The sequence below is a fragment of the Balaenoptera physalus genome, assembly GCF_965194825.1.
Source record: "Balaenoptera physalus genome assembly, chromosome: 19".
Lineage (NCBI taxonomy): Eukaryota > Metazoa > Chordata > Mammalia > Artiodactyla > Balaenopteridae > Balaenoptera > Balaenoptera physalus.
The window spans coordinates 19,218,627-19,239,647 of record NC_138900.1 but is presented as its reverse complement, the minus strand read 5'-3'; the positions used below and the strand labels follow the sequence as shown (position 1 = coordinate 19,239,647).

Here is a 21,021-nt window from a genome sequence, read left to right as displayed (position 1 = left end):
GTATTTCTTCTTTTTTTTTTCATATATTTATTTTATTTATTTATTTTTGACTGCATTGGGACTTCGTTGCTGCACGTGGGCTTTCTCTAGTTGCGGCGAGCAGGGGCTACTCTTCATTGCCGTGCGCGGGCTTCTCGTTGCGGTGGCTTCTCTTGTCGCAGAGCACAGGCTCTAGGCGTGCGGGCTTCAGGAGTTGTGGCTCGCCAGCTCTGGAGCGCAGGCTCAGTAGTTGTGGCACACGGGCTTATTAGCTGCTCCGCGGCATGTGGGATCTTCCTGGACCAGGGCTCGAACCCGTGTCTCCTGCATTGGCAGGTGGATTCTCAACCACAGCGCCACCAGGGAAACCCTGTATTTCTTCTTGTCATACACTCTTAGGCCAGTTGGTCTCTTCATATGTGATATCACTTTTCCCCCCTTCCTAACAAGTATGTTCAAAAGAACATTGTACATTTTACAATAAAAAATAAATTAATTAATAAATAGAAGAAGAAATAAATAAAAATAAATAATATTGTGCCATTTTGAAAATATATATATAAAATTTTTCCATAGTGTATATTTTTTCTGTAGTGTATTTTCACAGTAGGTATCAAAAGCCTAAGAAAACATGTTTGTCTTTTCACCAAATTTTGACCTCTTGAAATTTATCCTAAGGAAATAATCAAACATGTTCATTTTAGCTGGACTGTAATAAGAAAAGTCTGGAAACGACCTAAGTCAATAGCAATAGGGTATTGTTAAATAAACACGTCTTAACTATGTAACACAGTGTTAGTTATATATAACCATTAGTTTTCCTTCTCCCTTTTTTAAAAAGTAAAACATATATATAGAGAGAGGAAAGTTTCCAGAAATATATGCATTAAAGTATTATCAGTCAGCTATATGATTGATGCTCTTATTTTCTTTTTGTTCTTTAGATCTCTTGAATGTTTCTGTAATGAACATCTATTTCTTTTTCTTTTTTTAAAAATTGGAAAACAGATTAAAAGGTACTATTTTGGCACACACACAAAAGTACAGAATAATACAGCTAATTTATTTCATATTCAGTTCTAAGCTTCGTTGAACTTTTATATTTGAAACTCTGTTGGTGTTAGAAGTAGTTATAACTATCAGAATTAAAGGAGGAACAGTATTGTAATGAAAGGATCCTGGGTTATAATACCAAGTTGCTACTATCAACTCTGAAAATAACTAGCTCTTTAAACTTCGTGAAGTGATATAACTTCTTGGGGCCTTAGTTTCTTCATAAATTGGAATCACTGATCTCTAATCATATTGAATGGGAAAGAGTCAGAATAATTGATATAGAAAAAAGTAATACAAATTCAGAGCCTGATGTGGTGACAAGAAGCAATATCTTTTTCAGTACACGTCATCTTCTCTTCATGGATGATGGAAAATCTCTTACCATCAAAAGATCAAGTTTTCAGTGAGAAATGTGTACAGGGTTTTAAAATATAAAACAGAACAGTAAATGTTATTATTAAGCATATAATTCTGTTCCATTAAAGACTAAGAATGTGGAGACTACCCATTGTGAAAACAAGACACATTAGTGATCAATGCCTAAGAGGCAATTTTAAAGTACTCCATATGGTTCCAGACAAAATGAAGTAAACGCACTTCTCCTTATTCTTCCCACTAAGTACAATTAAAAGCCCTAGACAATATGTAAAAAACAAATATAAGAAGATTTTGAGAGGTGGAGAAAAGAAAGTAGACTACACCTAGAGACCTCTAGACCAGAGGAAGAACATGGCAGTGAGTTCACTGGGTTTTCTTTTTGCTGCATATATCTCAGATTAGGTACTGGAAAAGTCAGCAATTAGGAGAAACCAATGGACTCAAACCAAAAAAGCCCCAAGAAAAGCCAAAAGGACCAGAAATGGTGAAGCATGAATGCCATGTGGAGAGCCTTCAACTTCAACCTACTGGTAATGAGACAACCCTCCCCATCCCTGCTGGGATGGTGTCAGCAGAGAGCCTAAACTTTCATCTTCACCCAGCAGTAATGACACACCCCTTTCTCCTGCCCCCCAAAAGTCAGTGGAGGTCAAATGTCCAGGTCACCCTGGACATCCAAACCCATCTGGAAATAATGAGGCAGTGTCCTTCTTTCCTCAGTGGCATGACGCTGGCATGGTGTCAGAGGAGGTCTGCTGACACAGAAGATTTACATAAGATTCAGAGTTCCATAGCATAATACAATACAATTGAAGATCATTTGTTAAACTAAGAACCAGGAAAATCTCTTGAATAAACAGAGACCATCAACAGGTGCCAAAACCAAGGCACACAAAAGTTGAATTACCTGACAAGGAATTTAAAGCAGCTATCCTAAAAAAATTCTCATTGAGCAATTACAAACACACTTGAAACAAATGAAAAATAGGAACTCTTAACAGAGATTTAGAAGATAAAAAGAAGAAGCAAATGGAAATTTTAGAACTGAAAAATTCCAATAATGAAAATAAAAACCTCAATAGATGGGCTTCCCTGGTGGCTCAGTGGTTAAGAATCCGCCTGCCAATGCAGGGGACATGTGTTTGATCCCTGGTCCAGGAAGATCCCACATGCTGCGGAGCAACTAAGCCAGTGCACCACAACTACTGAGCCTGTGCTCTAGAGCCCACGAGCCACAACTACTGAAGCCTGCATGCCTAGAGCCCATGCTCCTCAACAAGAGAAGCCATTGCAGTGAGAAGCCCACAGAATGCAGTGAAGAGTAGTCCTCGCTCGCCTCAACTAGAGAAAGCCCGCACACAGCAACGAAGACCCAACGCAGCCAAAAAATAAATTAATTAAATAAAATAAATAAATTTTAAAAAAACCCAAAAACTCAGTAGATGGACTCAACAGTAGACTGGAATGGTCAGAGGAAAGAATCGGTGAACTTGAAGACAGGACAATTTAGGAATGAACTAATTTGAACAAGAAAATAGACTGGAAAAAATGAACAGAGCTTCTGAGACCTATGGGACCGTAACGAGAAGTCTAATTCATATAATCAGAACCCCAAAAGGAGAGAAAGAGAGTGAGGCTGGAAAAAGTATTTGAAAAAAATACTTTTTGAAGGAATGTCAAAAACTTCCCAAATTTGGCAAAACCTACAGAATCAAGAAGCTGAGCTAATGTCAAATAGGGTAAACCCAAATAAACCAATGCCAAGATACATCATAATCAAACTTCTGGAGAATAAAGATAAAGAAAAAAATCTTGAAAGCAGTCAGAGAAAAATGATACCTATAGGGGAAAACCAGTTTGAACAACAGTGGGTTTCTCATCAGAAACCATGGTGCTGAAAGAATAGAATGGTCAACCCAGAATTCTATACCCAGCAAAAATATCTTTCAGGAAAGAAAGGGAAAGCAAAACATTCTCAGATGAAGGAAAACTAACAGAATTTGTTACCTATGGACATACTGTTAAAAAAAAAATGGCTAAATGAAGTTCTTGAAATAGAAGGAAATGATAAACGAAGAAATGTTGGGACATCAGGAAGAGAGAAAAGGCAAATAAAAGTAAAAATATGAATGAATATAATAAACTTCCTCTCTCATCTTGAGTGTTCTAAATTATGTTTGATAGCCGAAGCAAAAATAATAATATGGTCTTATGGTTCTCAATGTATGTAGAGGAAATACTTACAACAATTGTAAATGGGAAAAGTAAAGGGACTTAAATTGAGGTAAAATTTCTACACTTGATTCAAACTGGTAAAATGTCCACACTAGTAGACTGTAATAAGTTATGAATGTATAATGTAATAACCCAGAACAACCACTGAAAATCTGTACACAGAGATACATTCAAAAATACTATAAATAAGTAAAAATGGAATTCTAAGAATATTCAAGTTACCCACAGGAAGGCAGAAAAGAAAACAGAAATGGAAAACAGAGTGAACAAACAGCAAATGATAAAATGGCAGATTTAAGACCTATCATATCAATAATAACACATATATACAATAGAATATTACTCAGCCATATAAAGAAACAAAATTGAGTTATTTGTAATGAGGTAGATGGACCTAAAGTCTGTCATACAGAGTGAAGTAAGTCAGAAAGAGAAAAACAAATACTGTATGCTAACACATATATATGGAATCTAAAAAAAAAAAAAAATGGTTCTCAAGAACCTAGGGGCAGGACAGGAATAAAGACACAGACGTAGAGAATGGACTTGAGGACACGGGGAGGGGGAAGGGTAAGCTGGGATGAAGTAAGAGAGTAGCATTGACATATATACACTACCAAATGTAAAATAGATAGCTAGTGGGAAGCAGCTGCATGGCACAGGGAGATCAGCTCAGTGCTTTGTGACCACCTAGAGGGGTGGGATAAGGAGGGTGGGAGGGAGATGCAAGAGGGAGGGGATATGTGGATATATGTATGCACATAGCTGATTCACTTTGTTATACAGCAGAAACTAACACAATGCTGTAAAGCAATTATACTCCAATAAAGATGTTTAAAAAATTACATTAAAGGTAAATGATCGAAATACAGCTATTTAAAGACAGAGATGGGTTAGAATAGATTAAAAAAGCACAACCCAATTGTTTTCTACAAGGAACTCACTTCAAACAAACAATATAGGTAGATTGAAAGTAAAAGGGTAGGAAAAGATACACCATGCAAATATTAATCAAAAGAAAGTAGGAGTGGCTATATTAATATCAGATAATGTAGGCATGAGAGCAAAGAAGATTACCAGAATAGTATATACTAATAAAAGTATTAATCCACCAAGAAGACATAGCAATCCTAAATGTACATGTACTAAACAACAGTGCCACAGTATATGTGAAGCAAAAACTGACAGAACGGAAAGGAGAAACAGACAAACCCAAAAAGAGCTGAGGACTTCAGCACCACTCTCTCTCAACAACTGAGAACCAGACAGAAATCGTTAAGGATATAGAACTCAACAACACCATCAACTAACAGGATCTAACCAACATTTATAGAACATTCCACCCAACAACAGCAGAATACCCAATGGATTGAATCAATGGATTCAAACTAGAAATCAACAGAAAGATAAGAAAGTTTCCAATATTTGGAAACTAAGCAGCACACTTCTAAATTATCTATGGGTCAAAGAGGAAGCCTTGAGGAAACACTGAACTCAGTGACAACAAAAATGCAACATATCAAACCTTGTGTGGTGCAGCTAAAGCAGCACTAAGAGGGAAATGCGTACCACTACACACATTATAAAAGAGGAAAATCTAAAGCATAACCAAGCTCCCACCTTATGAAACTAGGAAAGGAAGAGCACAATAACCCCAACTCAAGCAGAAGGAAGAAAACAATAAAGAAAAGAACAAAAATCAATGAAACTGAAAACAAAAACAATAGAGAAAATTAGTGAAATAAAAAGCTAGTTCTTTCAAAAGATCAGTAAAACTACAGACCTTCATAATTCCCTTGGAGCATTAAACATTCAGTGTTAGCACACTTTGATGCCAAAGTTCTGATTCTCTGTCGCAGTACTTATGTTCTAGCCAGTTAGGAACATGGACTCTAGAACCAACTGCCTCGATTTGAATGAGTTGATATAAGTGAGTCATTTATCATACTCCCCGATATTTTCTGAATGTTAAAAAATGTTAACCATGTTTAATTATGAATGATAATGAAGAGCATGAGCATGATCCATTGAAGAGAATTTTGATTATTCTGTATAGGAAGAATGTATTATTGCTGCCTTGTTTCTAAACTCTGAACTAATAGAACCTGAGAAGGAACATCAAAAGTACCACTGATAATCCACAACTTTCTAGTATACAGTACTGCTCAGTATTACATTTCTGGCTGATCACCTGCAGTGTTTCTCTTGAACCTAGGATATCATTACAATTGACCCTTAAGCAACATGAGTATCACTGCGTGGGTCCACTTATATGCAGATTTTTTTCAATAAATATATACAGTCCTCTGCAGTTGGTTGAATTCATGGATGCAGAAGGCTGACCATGGGACTTGAACACCCAAGGATTTTGTTAATCCACTGTGGGTCCTGAAACCAGTCCCCCACAGATACCAAGGGATGACTGTACATTTATAAAACTGTGCAATCTTGTAACACAAACTGCTCTTTTTTCTCTAAATATTCCTACTTGGTGTAAAAAAAGACTGACAGCATCAAAAAACATCATAATCCAAATAAAGACAAAAAAAGTTTTATTTTAAAAAAATGCATTCCTGAATGAGTCATTATGCTTAAAGAGTTCCTACAGATTTAATGAGGAAAATATTTACACCGCTATGGAAAAGGGAGCAAAAGATACAAATACTTCGTAGAAGGAAAAGCATCAAAAAGAATAAAATATGTAGGTATAAATTGAACAAAAGAAGTGCAGACTCATACCCTGAAAACTACAGAACATTGTTGAAAGTTTTAAAGACCTGCATAAATTGGAAAGATTTCCCATGTTCATGGATTGGAAGACTTTCTGTTGTTAAGATGGCAATACTCCCCAAATGGATCTACAAATTGAACATGGTTGCTCTCAGAATGCCAGTTGCAGAAATCGACAAGCTGATCCTAAAATTCATATGGCAACTCAAGGGACCCAGAATAGCAAAAAAGATTATGAAAAAGAACAAAGTTGGAAGACTCACACTTTTCAATTTCACAACTTAACTTCCAAGCTACAGTAATCAAGACAGTGTGATACAAGCAGAAGAATAGACATAAATCAATGGAATAGAATTAAGAGACCAGAAATAAACAGTCAACTGATTTTCAGCAAGGATGCCAAGATAATCATGGAGAAAGAGTAATCTTTTCAGTAAATGGTGCTGTGATGGGACTTCCCTGGTGGCACAGTGACTAAGAATCCGCCTGCCAATGCAGGGGACACAGGTTCAAGCCCTGCTTCAGGAAGATCCCACATACCGTGGAGCAGCTAAGCCCATGCGCCACAACTACTGAGCCTGCGCTCTAGAGCCCACGAGCCACAACTACTGAGCCTGCGTGCCACAACTACTGAAGCCCACACGCCTAGAGCCCGTGCTCTGCAACAAGAGAAGCCACCACAATGAGAAACCCACGCACCACAATTAGAGAAAGCCTGCACTCAGCAGCGAAGACCCAATGCAACCAAAAATAAATAAATTAAAATAAAATTTAAAAATTTTTTTAAAAATTGGAAAACCCCATTTAAAAAAAATGGTGCTGTGATAACTGGATATCTATATGCAAAAGAATGAAGTTGGACCCCTTCTTCTTACCATACACAATAATTAACTCAAACTAGATCATAGACCTGATTTTAAGAGCTGAAACTATGAAATGTTTAGAGGAAAAGATAGGAATAAATATTTATGACCTTGGAGTAGCCCAAGCCTTCTTTGATATAACACCAAAAGCACAAGGAACTAAAGGAAAAAATAGGTGAATTGGATTTCATCAAAATTAAAAACTTTTGTACCTGGAAGGATACCATCAAGAAAGTGAAAAGACAACTCGCAAAATATGAGACAATATTTGCAAATCATATATCTGAATAAGGATTTACAGAATATATAAAGAATTCTTAACAACTCTTTCAACGTTAAAATATGGGCAAAAGATTAGATAGGTATTTCTCCAAAGAAGATATATAAATGTTCAATAAGGACCTGAAAAGATGCTCAACATCATTAGTCATTAGGGAAGATTGGGAAATAATGGAGTATGATAAAAATACTGATTGTTGGAATACAATAAAATACTATAGGCCATACTGTAAAGGAATTTAGAAGAAAATTAAAGACTACAAACAGCATTTGCCTATTTCTAGACTATATTTATACCATCGTTTGCTTCCTCTACTTCATATATCCCTGTTCTTCTTAATGTTATAAAGTTTAAAATGTTCTGTAATTAAAAGGTAAATAAAGAGTTACTATTTTCCTTTCTTAGATTGTATTACTTGAAGCTCGGTGTGTTTTCTGCATTATTTATAACTTGAGATGTATCCAACTAGGGACCAACCTGTCAGCATGTGGGAGTCTCTTGATAAAATCTGTTTAACCATCTAATCCTTGGTTGTTGCAGGTGACATGGCTGTATGGTATACAGCTAACAGGTTTACTCCTGGTCTGCATTCTTCAGTTTTTTAATTCCATGATTCTTGGATCATTGCTTATCAGTTTTAACCTTTCGGTGTTAATTGCAAGGAAACTTCAGGTAGGATTTTTTTTTGTCCTTAATCAAAGTAAACTTTTTTTTTTAATTGTGTGGTTGTTTAGACCTTGTTTTCATATAGTATACAAAGGAAATTTTATGACCAAATTCCCACTAAAAAGCAGTAGGGCCATTATTTGCTTTTTTTGAAGTGCATGGTATAGCATTTGTTTTCAAGCTTTCTGATCTGCCATTCCTTTGTTTTGACGTTTATTATTTCTTAGAAAATTGGAATCTTAATTAAATTCAGGATTAGCCAGAGACACTTGTTTGACTGCCATTGGTTTAAAGTTAGAATAAAAGAGAAAAAAATGTTGACTTTTTTCATGTGTGAACTCAAGAGTGAGAAGAACATATTGCTTGTGGAAATGTGTTTGTCACAGTCTTTAAAGTTGGTGGACACCTTGTTGTTATTTGAAGTAGTAACACCACTCTTTCCCCTATCCTTCCATATCATATTATTGATTTTTAAGTGAGTTAAAATTAACTCTGTTTTAAGAATTTTGAGATTCCAAATAAATACCTTTAGAAAAAACTGGGACATTTCCTAGAATAGCATGTTTGACATTGGCCTCATCTTTTGACTTTATTATATAATTAAAATCTCTTAAATTTACATAAAATTTAAGAGTTAGTTGTTTTTCCTTAATAATGTTGCAAAGCCTGTTTTCTGTCTTATAAGCATATGAGAAACATTTCTCATAAGCACTTCCATATTAAGAAGCTGTTTTGTTTTCCATTTTGGGAAGAATAAATACGTTTTGTTATTAGTCTTTTGAGTGAGAGCTGCTATGGACAAATCTTTACAAAATTTTAAAAAACAGGCTTTTAATTGACTGTTAAAAACTGTACTTCTCATTTATCCTTTTAACCTTAATTATAAATAAACATCACTCATGTTTGAACTGTTTAGATATTATTATATTTGATAATCCATAAAGTTATTTGAGGGTTATAAGAAAACTATTGTGTATCAAAGAGCACAATTTACTTTTTGTATATAGGTTTTTTATTTAATGGGTTATAGTCTGTGATATATGAATCAGTGGATAAAAAGATGAATCAGTGGATCAAGTTCAGTCAGTATATGCTGAGTACCTTCTAAGTGGACGACTCCATACTCTGGTTGAAGAGGTCTTTTAAAAAAAAAAAAAAGGACTGGGACACATTTCCTCATCATATGGAGCTTATTATTAAGTGATTCATTTACTATTAGAAAAAGACAAATATTAAGACAATGTAACCTCATGAAAATTGTCATATTTTCCCTATATGTTGCGTGACCCAATGTTTTAAATTCTTAAGTAATCTCATCTTAAATGTTTATGAAGTTATATTAAAATTAAAAAATTGAAACTCAACTCTTTTAATTTCTAGAAAAACCTGAAAACTGGAAGCTTCCTTAATAGGCTTGGGAAACTATTGTTACATTTATTTGTGGTTTTATGTTTGACACTTTTTCTCAACAACATTATTAAGGTAGGTTAATAAAATGACATTTAATTTAGCATTACTAAAGAGTTACCAGTTTTACTTTAAACAGACTCAGTTTTACCTTTGTTTCAGTAATGGGATTATTTTCTTGATTTTAGTCCTTGATTTCTATTTGCTCTTTAACATGTTCTACTTTGAACCCACCTTTTGAGTTATTAAACTTTTTAAAAACTCAGCTTTAAAAGCATTAAACAAGTATTTCTCTAAATTTAAAACTTCTACTTTTTAGAGCGTTTTCTGTACTATGGTACTAAAAAAGAAAAAAATGACATGATTTTTATTGGGTTAAGTTCATAAATAAACTGGCTTTACTGTCGGAACCACATTGATTAATTGAGATGATTTCGCCCCTCTGAGAAGGCTGGTCTCGGGATAGAAGACAGCTGCATGTACATGACAGACTCCTCTTCTGTAAGAGAATGGCAGTCTCTCTCCCTGTCTGTTGACTGTCAAAGAAAAAACAGACCCTTCACTCAGCCAGCCACATTAAACACCTCCACTCCAGGTCCTTGTCACTATTTTCTTAAACTCCATATAGTTCACTACTTATCAAAAACTTATTTGAGGGACTCCCCGGTGGCTCAGTGGTTAAGAATCCGCCTGCCAATGCAGGGGACATGGGTTCGAGCCCTGATCCGGGAAGATCCCACAGGCTGCGGAGCAACTAAGCTCATGCGCCACAACTACTGAGCTTGCGCTCTAGAGCCTATGAGCCACAACTACTGAGCCAGAGAGCCACAACTACTGAGCCCACGTGCTGCAACTACTGAAGTCCACATGCTTAGAGCCTGTGCTCCGCAACAAGGGAAGCCACCGCAATGAGAAGCCCGCCGCACCGCAACGAAGAGTAGCCCCCGCTCGCTGCAACTAGAGAAAGCCCATGTGCAGCAACAAAGACCCAACGCAGCCATAAATAAATAAAATTTATTTTTTAAAAAAAAAACTTATTTGAGCAGAACAATCAGCATTTCTGAAAGACTGGCTAAAAGATATGCAGTCCGTCTGTTTCACCACTCTACATGTTCAGTTATCTGTGCCTGGATTAAGCCAGGAGAGGGCTACTTGTCTGGACCACTATTTTCTGACTCCCCAAAGAATAATGCCTATTGAATTACACTTGATGTTCTGCCAGCTACCTACAATGAGAAGACTTTTAAAAAATAGTCTTTGAGACTGTTCGCTGTTTTTACTGTACCCATGGGGAAAATTTCTCTTGAGTCTCAGTTTTAGGATTCTAAGGATGTCTTCTGAGCAAGTGGTTTGTTTTAATCTTATGACCCTGTGAGTAGCATAAATGCTTTTATTTCCCTCTTTGTATTTGCTACTAGAATGCATGAGCCCAGATTTGTGGCTCATCTCTACTGAATATATTTTGTGTACTAACCTCAGTTCTGGATTAATCTTATTTTCTTTTCTATCGTCATTTTTCTTCTGATACAATTTCTTCACCCATTTATATTATATGAATTTTTGTAAGCCATAAATTAAAAATAAAGTGATGTGAATTAAAATTATACTCACTAATGATAAACACTGGCATTTGTCTCTTCACCCCTTGAGCGTTATTGCTGTGTCTTGAATCGTCTTTGAATGAGTCTTATATCAGTTGTATCTGCAGACAGAAAAACCCAAAGCAAAATAGGCTTTGTGGGCTATGTTCCTATTTGAGGTTTCAGATCATGATATTATCGGTTTTCTGATTTAAAAAGTTGTACTCACTGGGCTTCAGCCGTCTCCCTCTCCCTGAAACCAAAGAACCTCATCTTTTATCTATTTCGCATGTTGAACTTATGCCTAGATTTTGTTTGCAAAAACGATTCTGCTAAAAAAAAAAGGAATAGAAGGTGTTTGAAAATCCCTGCTTTTGAATGAAATAATGCCATTTGCAGCAACATAGATGGATCTAGAGATTATCATACTAAGTGAAGTAAGTCAGAACAAGGAAGACAAACACCATATGATATCACTTTTATGTGGAATCTAAAATATAATGCAAATGAACTTATTTACAAAACAGAAACAGACACAGACATAGAAAACAAACTTAGGATTACCAAAGGGGAACGGGGTTGGAGGAGGGATAAACTAGGAGTTTGGGATTAGCAGATATATACTACTAATATATAAAATAGATAAACAACAAGGTCCTACTGTAAAATACAGTGTACTGTATTCAATATAAACCATAATAGAAAAAATATATATGTATAACTGAATCACTTTACTGTACACCAGAAACTAACACAACATTGTAAATCAACTATACTTCAATAAAAGAATTTTTTTAAGTGAAAAAGTCCCTGCCTTAGAATTTCTCAGTTCTAAGACCTATTGTAAACATTTACTAATTTTACACATACACACACATACAGTCCTATGAAATGGAGCACTGAAGATGTGTATTCAATGGGAAATTATCAGAAAACCATGCATAAGGAACTGATAGCAATTTTTATTTTCTCCCTCCCCGATAGAAAATTCTTAACCTCAAGTCAGACGAACACATATTTAAATTTCTGAAGGCAAAATTTGGATTTGGAGCGACAAGGTATGACTGAATTTAAAGTCTGTGTTTGCTTTTTATATTAAATCAGCAGGGTCTTTAAAATGTAAGTTAACAGTTCTTAAGTTCAGGCTTATTTTGAGGAAAAGTTGGTGGTTGACTTATCTTGTACTGAATTTAATACTTTGCTTTCCCTTTGTTTCCTAGAGATTTTGATGCAAACCTGTATCTGTGTGAAGAAGCATTTGGCCTTCTGCCTTTTAATACATTTGAAAGGCTTTCAGATACTCTGCTTTTTTATGCTTATATATTTGTTCTGTCCATCACAGTGATTGCAGCATTAGCTGTTGCCTTCCGTAATCTCAGGTATGGCATATTTCAGAAATCTAATTCTATGCTTTAATGAACTTGTTCTGTATTGCAGAAAAATTGCTAAATTGAAAATCAAAACATCAGATACAGAACAGAGTACAGTCATCTTAAAGGGGGAACGTGCCCAGGTTAGCGTGGACTGTACTCTCAGTTGGTAAGAGTGGAGTAGTTAAGAGACAGTAAAAAGTAGTAGGTGCCATGCACACAGGTCTGGGTTGAAGTCCTGGCTCGCATACTTGGGAACAATGTGATCTTTGAGCCAGTTGCATAACCCTTCATTATTTCCATTTCCATTTCTGTAGAATGAGAGCACTAAGAGTACTTACTCTACAGGGTTTTGTGAGAAATAAATAAGTGAAAATTACATAAAGTACTTAAAGCAGTGCCTCATGCGTAGAGTATATTGTGTAGATTTTAGCTATCATTAGCAAGTGTTATTATTATTGACTTGTAGTCTTTCTGTTTTGTTCCCATTATTAATTTCCTGTGTTTTTCTACCTTTCTTTCTCCAGCTGCCTTTTTTATTTCTCATGAACTGTCAAGAGTTAACCATTGTTTATTTGTTTTGTTACATCTTGTTTAAGGGCTTATAAAGTTGGAATGGACCATAATTATTAGCATCTACTAAAAGTCTTAAGTATATTAGTTGACAGTTTTTTAAAACTTAGCATGTTTGCTAATCTACTTAAAAGAGAAAGTCAGGGAGTATGAAGAATACCTACCTATCAAGCTGATGGAGGTTTTTGCATTTACCATCCATGTTAAATTGAAAGAAAATTAAGTGTAAGAAGTTGAAGCTACTGTCATTTGTGGAAAAGTAATGAAGCCCAGAAGGAAACCCTTTTCCTGTGTAGTTACCTTGCCAATTAAGGTGCTGGTGAGCTGTGATTCGCAGCCACCGGAGAGCTGTGCTGGGAGAAAGTCATTACAATGAGCCCAGATCAGTTGAGGTGTTTTATGATTATTAAGAATGAAGCAACATTGAACCATGAAGCTATTTCATTGACTATAAACTATCTTAGTATCTTTCAGAAGTGTTCTTTTTATACCGAGTCCAAGATAAAAATTTAGCCCCATGAAAATAGATGGAAATTATTCTAGACAGTGTAACTTAATATTATTGCAGACACACCAGGTGTCGACAGGACTCTAGACAGCATGCAAAGCAGGAAGTTCAGTTGGCCTGCAGTGTTGTGTGAAAATGTCTGCCATGCTCAGTGTGAATCTATGGGCTGTCCTTGGAAGCTTATTTGGTATATGATTATAGATAAAGATTTTACCAGGTAGGGATATTAGGACTTTATTAGAGGAAAGCACTACATTAATTAAAGTCATTTAAGAATTATAGTGTCTCAATGTGAATTAACGTCTAAGTAATTTGAAGGATATATTATCAATGCCAAGTATTTAAAGTATTTCTACTTTCTAGTACTAGGAAGGATGGTACCGTTACGTTTATACACCACATCTACATTAGTGTGCAGTATATAACTGAAAAGGATACCCTGTTCTGTACTCATGGGATTAATAGAGCTTTCCAGCTCAGTTGTGGGCACTGGGAGAGGTGTTGCAGAATTCTCCCAGGTATCAAGGGAGGATGAGAGGGTATGTTCTTGTCTGGAGTAATCTTTTAGTATCAATGGAAGCCAGAGTTTGGGTTGTGATATATAACGTTTAAGTAAAGATTATCACCAGTGGTGAAAATTACCATAGAGTATCATTTTAATTTTCTTATGTATCTAGGGTGGTGTAAAAGAGGATTTCCAGGAAATAATAGGTCTATAGTTACATGGAAGCACTGTACATATCCAAGTCTGTTGGATTTGTGTGAAGGATAAGTGGGGCCTTTATAGAAGTATTATTTTTATCCTAAACTGGCAGCCCTTGCTGTTGTTTCCTTTTCCCCTTGACAACAAATTGTGCAAATCTGAACCCACTCATCCATCTCAACATCATTCAAGTGGGGACAACCAGACAGTACGTGCTTCCCAATGTGATGCAATATGGAATACATCATATCCCCGTGAAGTGTACTTGCCAAAATAAATGAACTTGACTCTAATAATTAACCTCTAGATCTAATTACAAGTTTATAAGAAACATGGGAATAGAGAAATATATTAAATGGCACCACGAGGAGACAATCGGCCAAATCCAGAAGGTAGGAACAGTTATAGGACAAATGATGCATTTTCTTCAACGAGTAAATGCCCTTAAAAGTGGGGATGGGGGAGTACTTTTATTGATTGAAAGATAATTTAAAGAGACATTGATGAAATGCAGTATGAAAGCTTTGGATCCTCATTCAAAGAAACCACCTGAAAAAAGCTATTGCAATAAATAGAAAATAGAACGTGAACTGGGTGTTAGATGATGTTGAAGGGTTATTGTTAATTTTATTGCAGTCATCTTAATGTAGCCATATTTGATTTTTAAAAATCACGTTAGGGTACTTCTCTGGTGACGCAGTGGTTAAGAATCTGCCTGCCGATGCAGGGGACACAGTTCGAGCCCTGATCTGGGAAGAACCCACATGCCGCGGAGCAACTAAGCCCGTGCGCCACAACTACTGCGCCTGCGCTCTAGAGCCCGCAAGCCACAATTACTGAGCCCGCATGCCACAACTACTGAAGCCTGTGTGCCTAGAGCCTGTGCTCCGCAACAAGAGAAGCCACCGCAGTGAGAAGCCCGCACACTGCAACAAAGAGTAGCCCCCGCTCACCTCAACTAGAGAAAGCCCGCACGCAGCAACAAAGACCCAACGCAGCCAAAATTAAATTAATTTTAAAAAATCATGTTAGACATATGTAATGAGGTATTGTGGTAGGTTAAAAATGTGGTCATTGGTTTGTAAAGGAACTGAATTCCAAGTTTATGGATACATTTTTACTTCTTATTTGTAAAAACTAGAAAAATATGAGTAACTACTATGACATCTCTAAAGATCTCTTGTAGTTTCAGTGATTCCAAAATTATATATTCTTTGCTATCTCTTATAATTGAAAGGATTAAAGGACTTTAAGGTTTTGCTTAAATTAAAATGAAATTTGTTCAATTTTAGTTACTCTAATTATTAATGCATTTATATTATGACACTTTTAGCCTCATAAACAAATTCAAAATTGATCAGAGCTGATTCACTTTATCTTAGGGAAATAAAACATTTCTAAATATATGAAGGCATAGGTTTCTTGTATCTTCCTTTTTTTTTAGTTAGTTATTATCTTTGGCTGCGTTGGGTCTTCATTGCTGTGTGCAGGCTTTCTGTAGTTGGCGGCAAGCGGGGGCTACTCTTCCTTGCGGTGTGTGGGCTTCTCATTGCTGTGGCTTCTCTGCGGAGAATGGGCTCTAGGCACGTGGGCTTCAGTAGTTGCTGCACATGGGCTCAGTAGTTGTAGCACGCAGGCCCTAGAGCGCACAGGCTTCAGTAGTTGCGGGGCGTGGGCTCAGTAGCTGTGGCGCGCAGGCTCTAGAGCACAGGCTCAGTAGTTGTGGCGCACGGGCTTAGTTGCTCCGCGGCATGTGGGATCTTCCCAGACCAGGGCTGGAACGTGTGTCCCCTGCATTGGCAGGCGGATTCTTAACCCCTGCGCCACCAGGGAAGTCCTTGTATCTTCTTCTTTAAGAAAGATTTAACTAAATCAAAATTAGTTACCCAGCTTTAATTTTTGTATATGTACTATTTTATGCAGTTATTCTACAAATCAGCAATCCATGTATAAAATGGGAGAGTACACAATCGGCCTGAAACCAGAAACTGCCTACAATTTAATACATACGATTCTGTTCGGATTCTTGGCATTGAGTACTATGAGGTATTTTTGTCTTATCTGTTTATTTTTTTATTTGACCACTCTTCACCTGACATAGTTTAGCAATATAATTTGCAAACTGATGATCATCTTAATTAATGATTATGGTTCCCATAAAAATGTCCTTGTTTACTGTCTTCTCCCAGTACAAAATATTATTTATAACCAGTTTTTTTCCTAATTACCAATATTCCTCTACTTTTACTTATATGATGGTTCTCAAAAGGCAATGGAATTAATAAGTAACTCCTTGGCAATGGTTTCTGCATAGTTTTAGTAAGATTTTACTATCACAAATAATACAGCTGTCTTTACAGCTGTCTCAGACTCCAGGTTTCTACACAGCTAGCACTGTTGACCTTTGCCTGCCTCTCTTCTTACAGAATGAAGTACCTCTGGACATCACATATGTGTGTGTTTGCATCATTTGGCTTATGCAGCCCTGAAATATGGGAGTTACTTCTGAAGCTGATCCATCTTTATAACCCAAAGAGGGTCAGTGCTATCTCTTTTTCCATTTCATTTTTATGACTTCCAGTATTTCTTTCATTATCAATTCTGTTGGTTTTGGTTTTTTTTTCAGTTGTCCATACATCAGTTTGATAAAATGGATACTAAAATTTTAAGCTAAAAATAATTGATACATTATGATTTTATAAGGAATTATTTTTAAATGATTTCATGTTTAATTTTAGCTTTATTTTCTAAATCATTTTTTTTCCAGACCATAAGTTAGATATGTTCATTATACAGAATTTGGAAATACTGAAAAGCACAAAAAGGAAAATTAAAAATCACCAGTAATCCCATTATCCAGAGTTATCGCTATTATCATTATTGTTAATTATTATAATATAAACATAATTACTACTAAGTGTACAGTAATGATTAATGGCCCATAAGTGCAGTTCTGGGTTGTTCTGCCCTATAAATTCACTAGGTGGCAATATGGTAGGAGCTACAAATAGCTTATGAATGATTGACTCAGTTGTCTTGCATATCGGAGACTCATGCTCTGTTAAATTATACTTCTGTTGTTTAAAAAAAAATGTATTTACAAAGCAAAAATGTAAAAGCAAAAATATTCCTAAACACTTGTAATCTAAATAATGTCTTTCTTATATAGATATGTATAATGCGATATTCAATACCGATATTAATACTGCTGTATCTGTGCTATAAGGTAAGGCTGATTGTCCTCATTCCTGTCTTTAATCTATTTAGCAGAATAATTGCTTTGACTCAGTGTACTTTGTGTGTCATTGGTAGAGTGGTTTGCAGAACTTACAAATACTTACAAATACCTACTTAGCTTCTTCTTATGGCAGTTGACATTGATAGGAAGAGTGATGTACTTCCCAAAATGGGATTTAACAGGTAAAAACATTATAACAAAAAAAACTACAATTTAATTATTCTAATTAATTTTGGTTGTGACTTACTAGTCAGCTGATGCAAATTCTGAAAATAAAGATGTTTTCAGACCTATTTTGAGATGAATAAAGGAGAAAAATTAGTTTTCCCTGTTACCTGCGTTTTATAGAGTAAGATCCTAAAATGCATCTTACTTTAACCTACATATTTTATTAGATGCTTAAAATCATCTTTGTAAGAGGGCTGGGCACATGTAAATACAGTCTAAGTTTAGCCTTGTTATGTCCTTCAGTTTCAGTAGGAAATAAAGAAATTCTTCATATTCTCAGTTGACTAATTTCTGAAACAGCATTAACTGTGTTTCAATTCTGAGACTCCTCCATATGAGACAGTGAGTCTTTCATCACATCTTTGAGATTTAGAGGCTTGAATTGTTACCTGGGCAGGTAGCTTGGATTGTTTTATCCAATTGAGCTCTTATGCTCTCTTTTTAAAAAAAAATCTTACACATTTTTTAAGTTTAGATTTTTTTCTTCAAACTTCATTTTAAGGTAGAACAATGGATTTCAAACTCTACTGTGTATAGTTCCCGATTTGGGAGGGCAGCTAAAGGGAGTGGGGAGGCGGGTGGGACTCTCCTACAGAAAGGATCAGCTATGGCAGCTCAGCTTCTGGGTTTATTTGCTTATATTTTCATGTAAGATTTTATTTGAAGCAAGGGTTTTAGGCTAAAAGAAATGTTTGATAGTCACTGTTAGATAATTCTATTGTAAATATTTCAAAAAATTATGTTCTATCGTGTTCCTATCTATCAAAACATTTGCTGTTATGGGTGGACCACTGTGCCAACTCCCAGATACTAGGAAACATAGAAATAGGTCATTTCTGCCACCATGCCTCTGGGAATTTTATTGCTCTACGGTAAATAAATGAAACTTCTTACAAACATCTGGAAAGCAACAATTAAGGATTAGGCAGAGTATATGTTTAATGATGAATGAGATAGCTTTATTACACATTGATTCTGAGGGGTAAAGCACCCTCCTCACAGAAAAGATGCAGCTCGTCATCATTCCTGTCTCACCACTAAAGACATACACACACCGTAACAGTCTTCTCCCACTGTCTCTGTGTGTAGGCTGAGTTCCTTTATGTCTCAAATATTTATTTGAAAATTTGTTGATTTTTTAATAGCTACTTGAGGACTTAAGTCTCTTGTTCATGATAACATTGAGGAAGGACATTATAGAAGAAATAAACAAGCAGCATCAGCATCACCTGCGAACTTGTTAGAAATGCAGATGTTTGGGTCCTACTCCAGACCTGCTGAATCAGGAGCTCTGGGAGTGGGGTCCAGTGATCCGGGTTTTAACCAGCCCTCCAGGTGGTGCTAATGCACCATCAAACTTGAGAACCCCCTGCAGAGAACAGGGATTCTCAGCAGCGGCACTGTTGACATTTTGTCTAGATAATTCTTTGTCTTAGGAGCTGTCCTGTGCACTATAGGACACTTAGCAGCATCCGTACCTTCTACCCACTACATGCCAATAGCACCAACTTCCAGTTGTGACAATCAAAAATGTTTCTAGACACTGCAAAATGTCCCCTTGCGGGTGTGGCAGAATCCCTCCCCCAACCCCTCTTGAGAACCACTGCTGTAGAAGAACCAATGGTAGCACTGAAAAGGCCATCATTTCCTCAGGGAATCTTTGTAGATGTACCCTGAGTAAGAGAGTTAGTAGTAATTCTGAAGAATCCTTCCGAAGACAGGTGGCCTCGCCTCTCTCAGTATTGGATTTCAGGAGAAATCCTAACACATCCAGCTTTCACTGTATAAAATAGTTTACGTATTTCAGCTTCTCAAAACTGTATTTGTGTTTTATAAAATACAAAATCACAAAGAAAATAAAGATCTTATGTATATTAGGGGTTACCCTGAAACTGAATATGTTTTCCAACTATTGAACAGATGTATCTGTAAGAAATACGAACTAATATTTCAAAGCCTGATTTAAGTTTTACATAGCACTTATAATGAGGATTTCAAATTTTCTTGTTCATAGTACCTATTTTGCTATATGTCTGCTTAGGATAATCCTGTTTAAAAGGGAAAAGTATGTGCTAGTCTCCACTCTAAAATCAAGAGTTTAATAAAATTATTGCTCTCGTGTTAGTTAACTTATTTGGATACCTAAAATCTCATATAAACTACTGCTGATCATTTAGGAACAGCATTTAGTTAATTCAACATTTGTTTTCACATTGTTTAAGAAGTTTATCATAAGACTGTGTTACCAGATATTAACATTTTCAGAATTAACAGCAACTTTCAGACTAGAAAAGTATCTAATAACCATTGAATTCACAGATTTCAAAATATGTTTTATATGAAAATAATTAAAATATCATTTAAAAGTTGGTATTCTATTGTTATCAAAATTAATAGGGATAATGGGTAATTGGAATCTTACAGAGGTATCATTTAATCAGTAATTTTTATTACATCTCTTCTGAAACCTAGGACTAATAGTGCTGACACCTGATTTTCTGTCACCAGCACCAGCAATTTTCCTGATTTACCCACCCAGGAGACAAGATATGAATGAGTAGTAAAAATGGCCAAAGATGAGAAGACAAGATAAGAAAGTGATGGGGATAAAAAAACAGCCATAGACCAGTCAGGTGCCACTTTGCTTCTAGTTAGTGGTTCTTAAATAAAAAGATTATACTTGCAACGTTAATGAAGTGTAGATACATTATCACTGGGCTTCTATTCCAATATAGGAAATGAGTTCTGCAGTTCACCTTAGCATGTAGTTAGATGATCAAGTCTTTTTAGCCAACTGCCATTTGATAAAACAGTGAACATTTAATTAATTGTTGAATTAAACAGACAAGTTATATTAGAAAAGCAGTGGATTCAGAGTGTATTTTTACATTATATCTGCATAGCTTAAGTTACTCAAGTTGAGTAGGAGGCACCAGTGGCATAAATATAATACTCAGATGTACCAGATTTTCCTGGACTGTCCTACTTTCAAATATTCTTCTCTCCCTTTGTACCTGTAATTATGTTAATATTCATCAAACAATTTGTCCAGATTTCTAGTTTAAACAATATAATCACCATATCACACAATGAAAAGTTTCCAGTTGTGACTCTGCCACTCTGATCTGAGCAACTCAGGTTATCTATCTCTCTGAGCCAAGGTCTCCAGACTAGTAAAATGAAAAATAAATAGCCGTGGTGATGATGCCTTCTGCGTCATCTTTCTC

At 35.8% G+C, this 21,021-nt stretch overlaps 1 protein-coding gene and 1 long non-coding RNA gene across 11 annotated transcripts in view; one reads left to right on the top strand and one right to left on the bottom strand.

Annotated features, from left to right (window-relative positions):
* LOC309649054 overlaps nt 1-21,021 on the bottom strand; it is a 152,306-nt gene that overhangs the window by 26,442 nt on the left and 104,843 nt on the right. For 2 of the 5 annotated variants that reach the window (XR_014256927.1, XR_014256929.1), the window contains one exon: nt 9,682-11,296. The exons of 2 other annotated variants lie outside the window; for them this stretch is intronic. This is a non-coding gene — a long non-coding RNA (uncharacterized lncRNA). Of the gene's footprint in view, nt 1-9,681; nt 11,297-21,021 lie in introns of those variants that run through there. One more of the 5 variants, XR_014256928.1, reaches the window with a different exon arrangement.
* DPY19L3 (dpy-19 like C-mannosyltransferase 3) overlaps nt 1-21,021 on the top strand; it is a 79,108-nt gene that overhangs the window by 42,279 nt on the left and 15,808 nt on the right. For 5 of the 6 annotated variants that reach the window (XM_082438540.1, XM_082438538.1, XM_082438539.1 and 2 more), the window contains 7 exons: nt 8,062-8,193; nt 9,568-9,669; nt 12,159-12,232; nt 12,395-12,553; nt 16,252-16,374; nt 16,755-16,866; nt 17,498-17,554. In XM_082438540.1, the coding sequence (XP_082294666.1) occupies nt 8,062-8,193; nt 9,568-9,669; nt 12,159-12,232; nt 12,395-12,553; nt 16,252-16,374; nt 16,755-16,866; nt 17,498-17,554 (759 nt within the window). The remainder of the gene's footprint in view (nt 1-8,061; nt 8,194-9,567; nt 9,670-12,158; nt 12,233-12,394; nt 12,554-16,251; nt 16,375-16,754; nt 16,867-17,497; nt 17,555-21,021) is intronic. The other variant, XM_082438541.1, reaches the window with a different exon arrangement.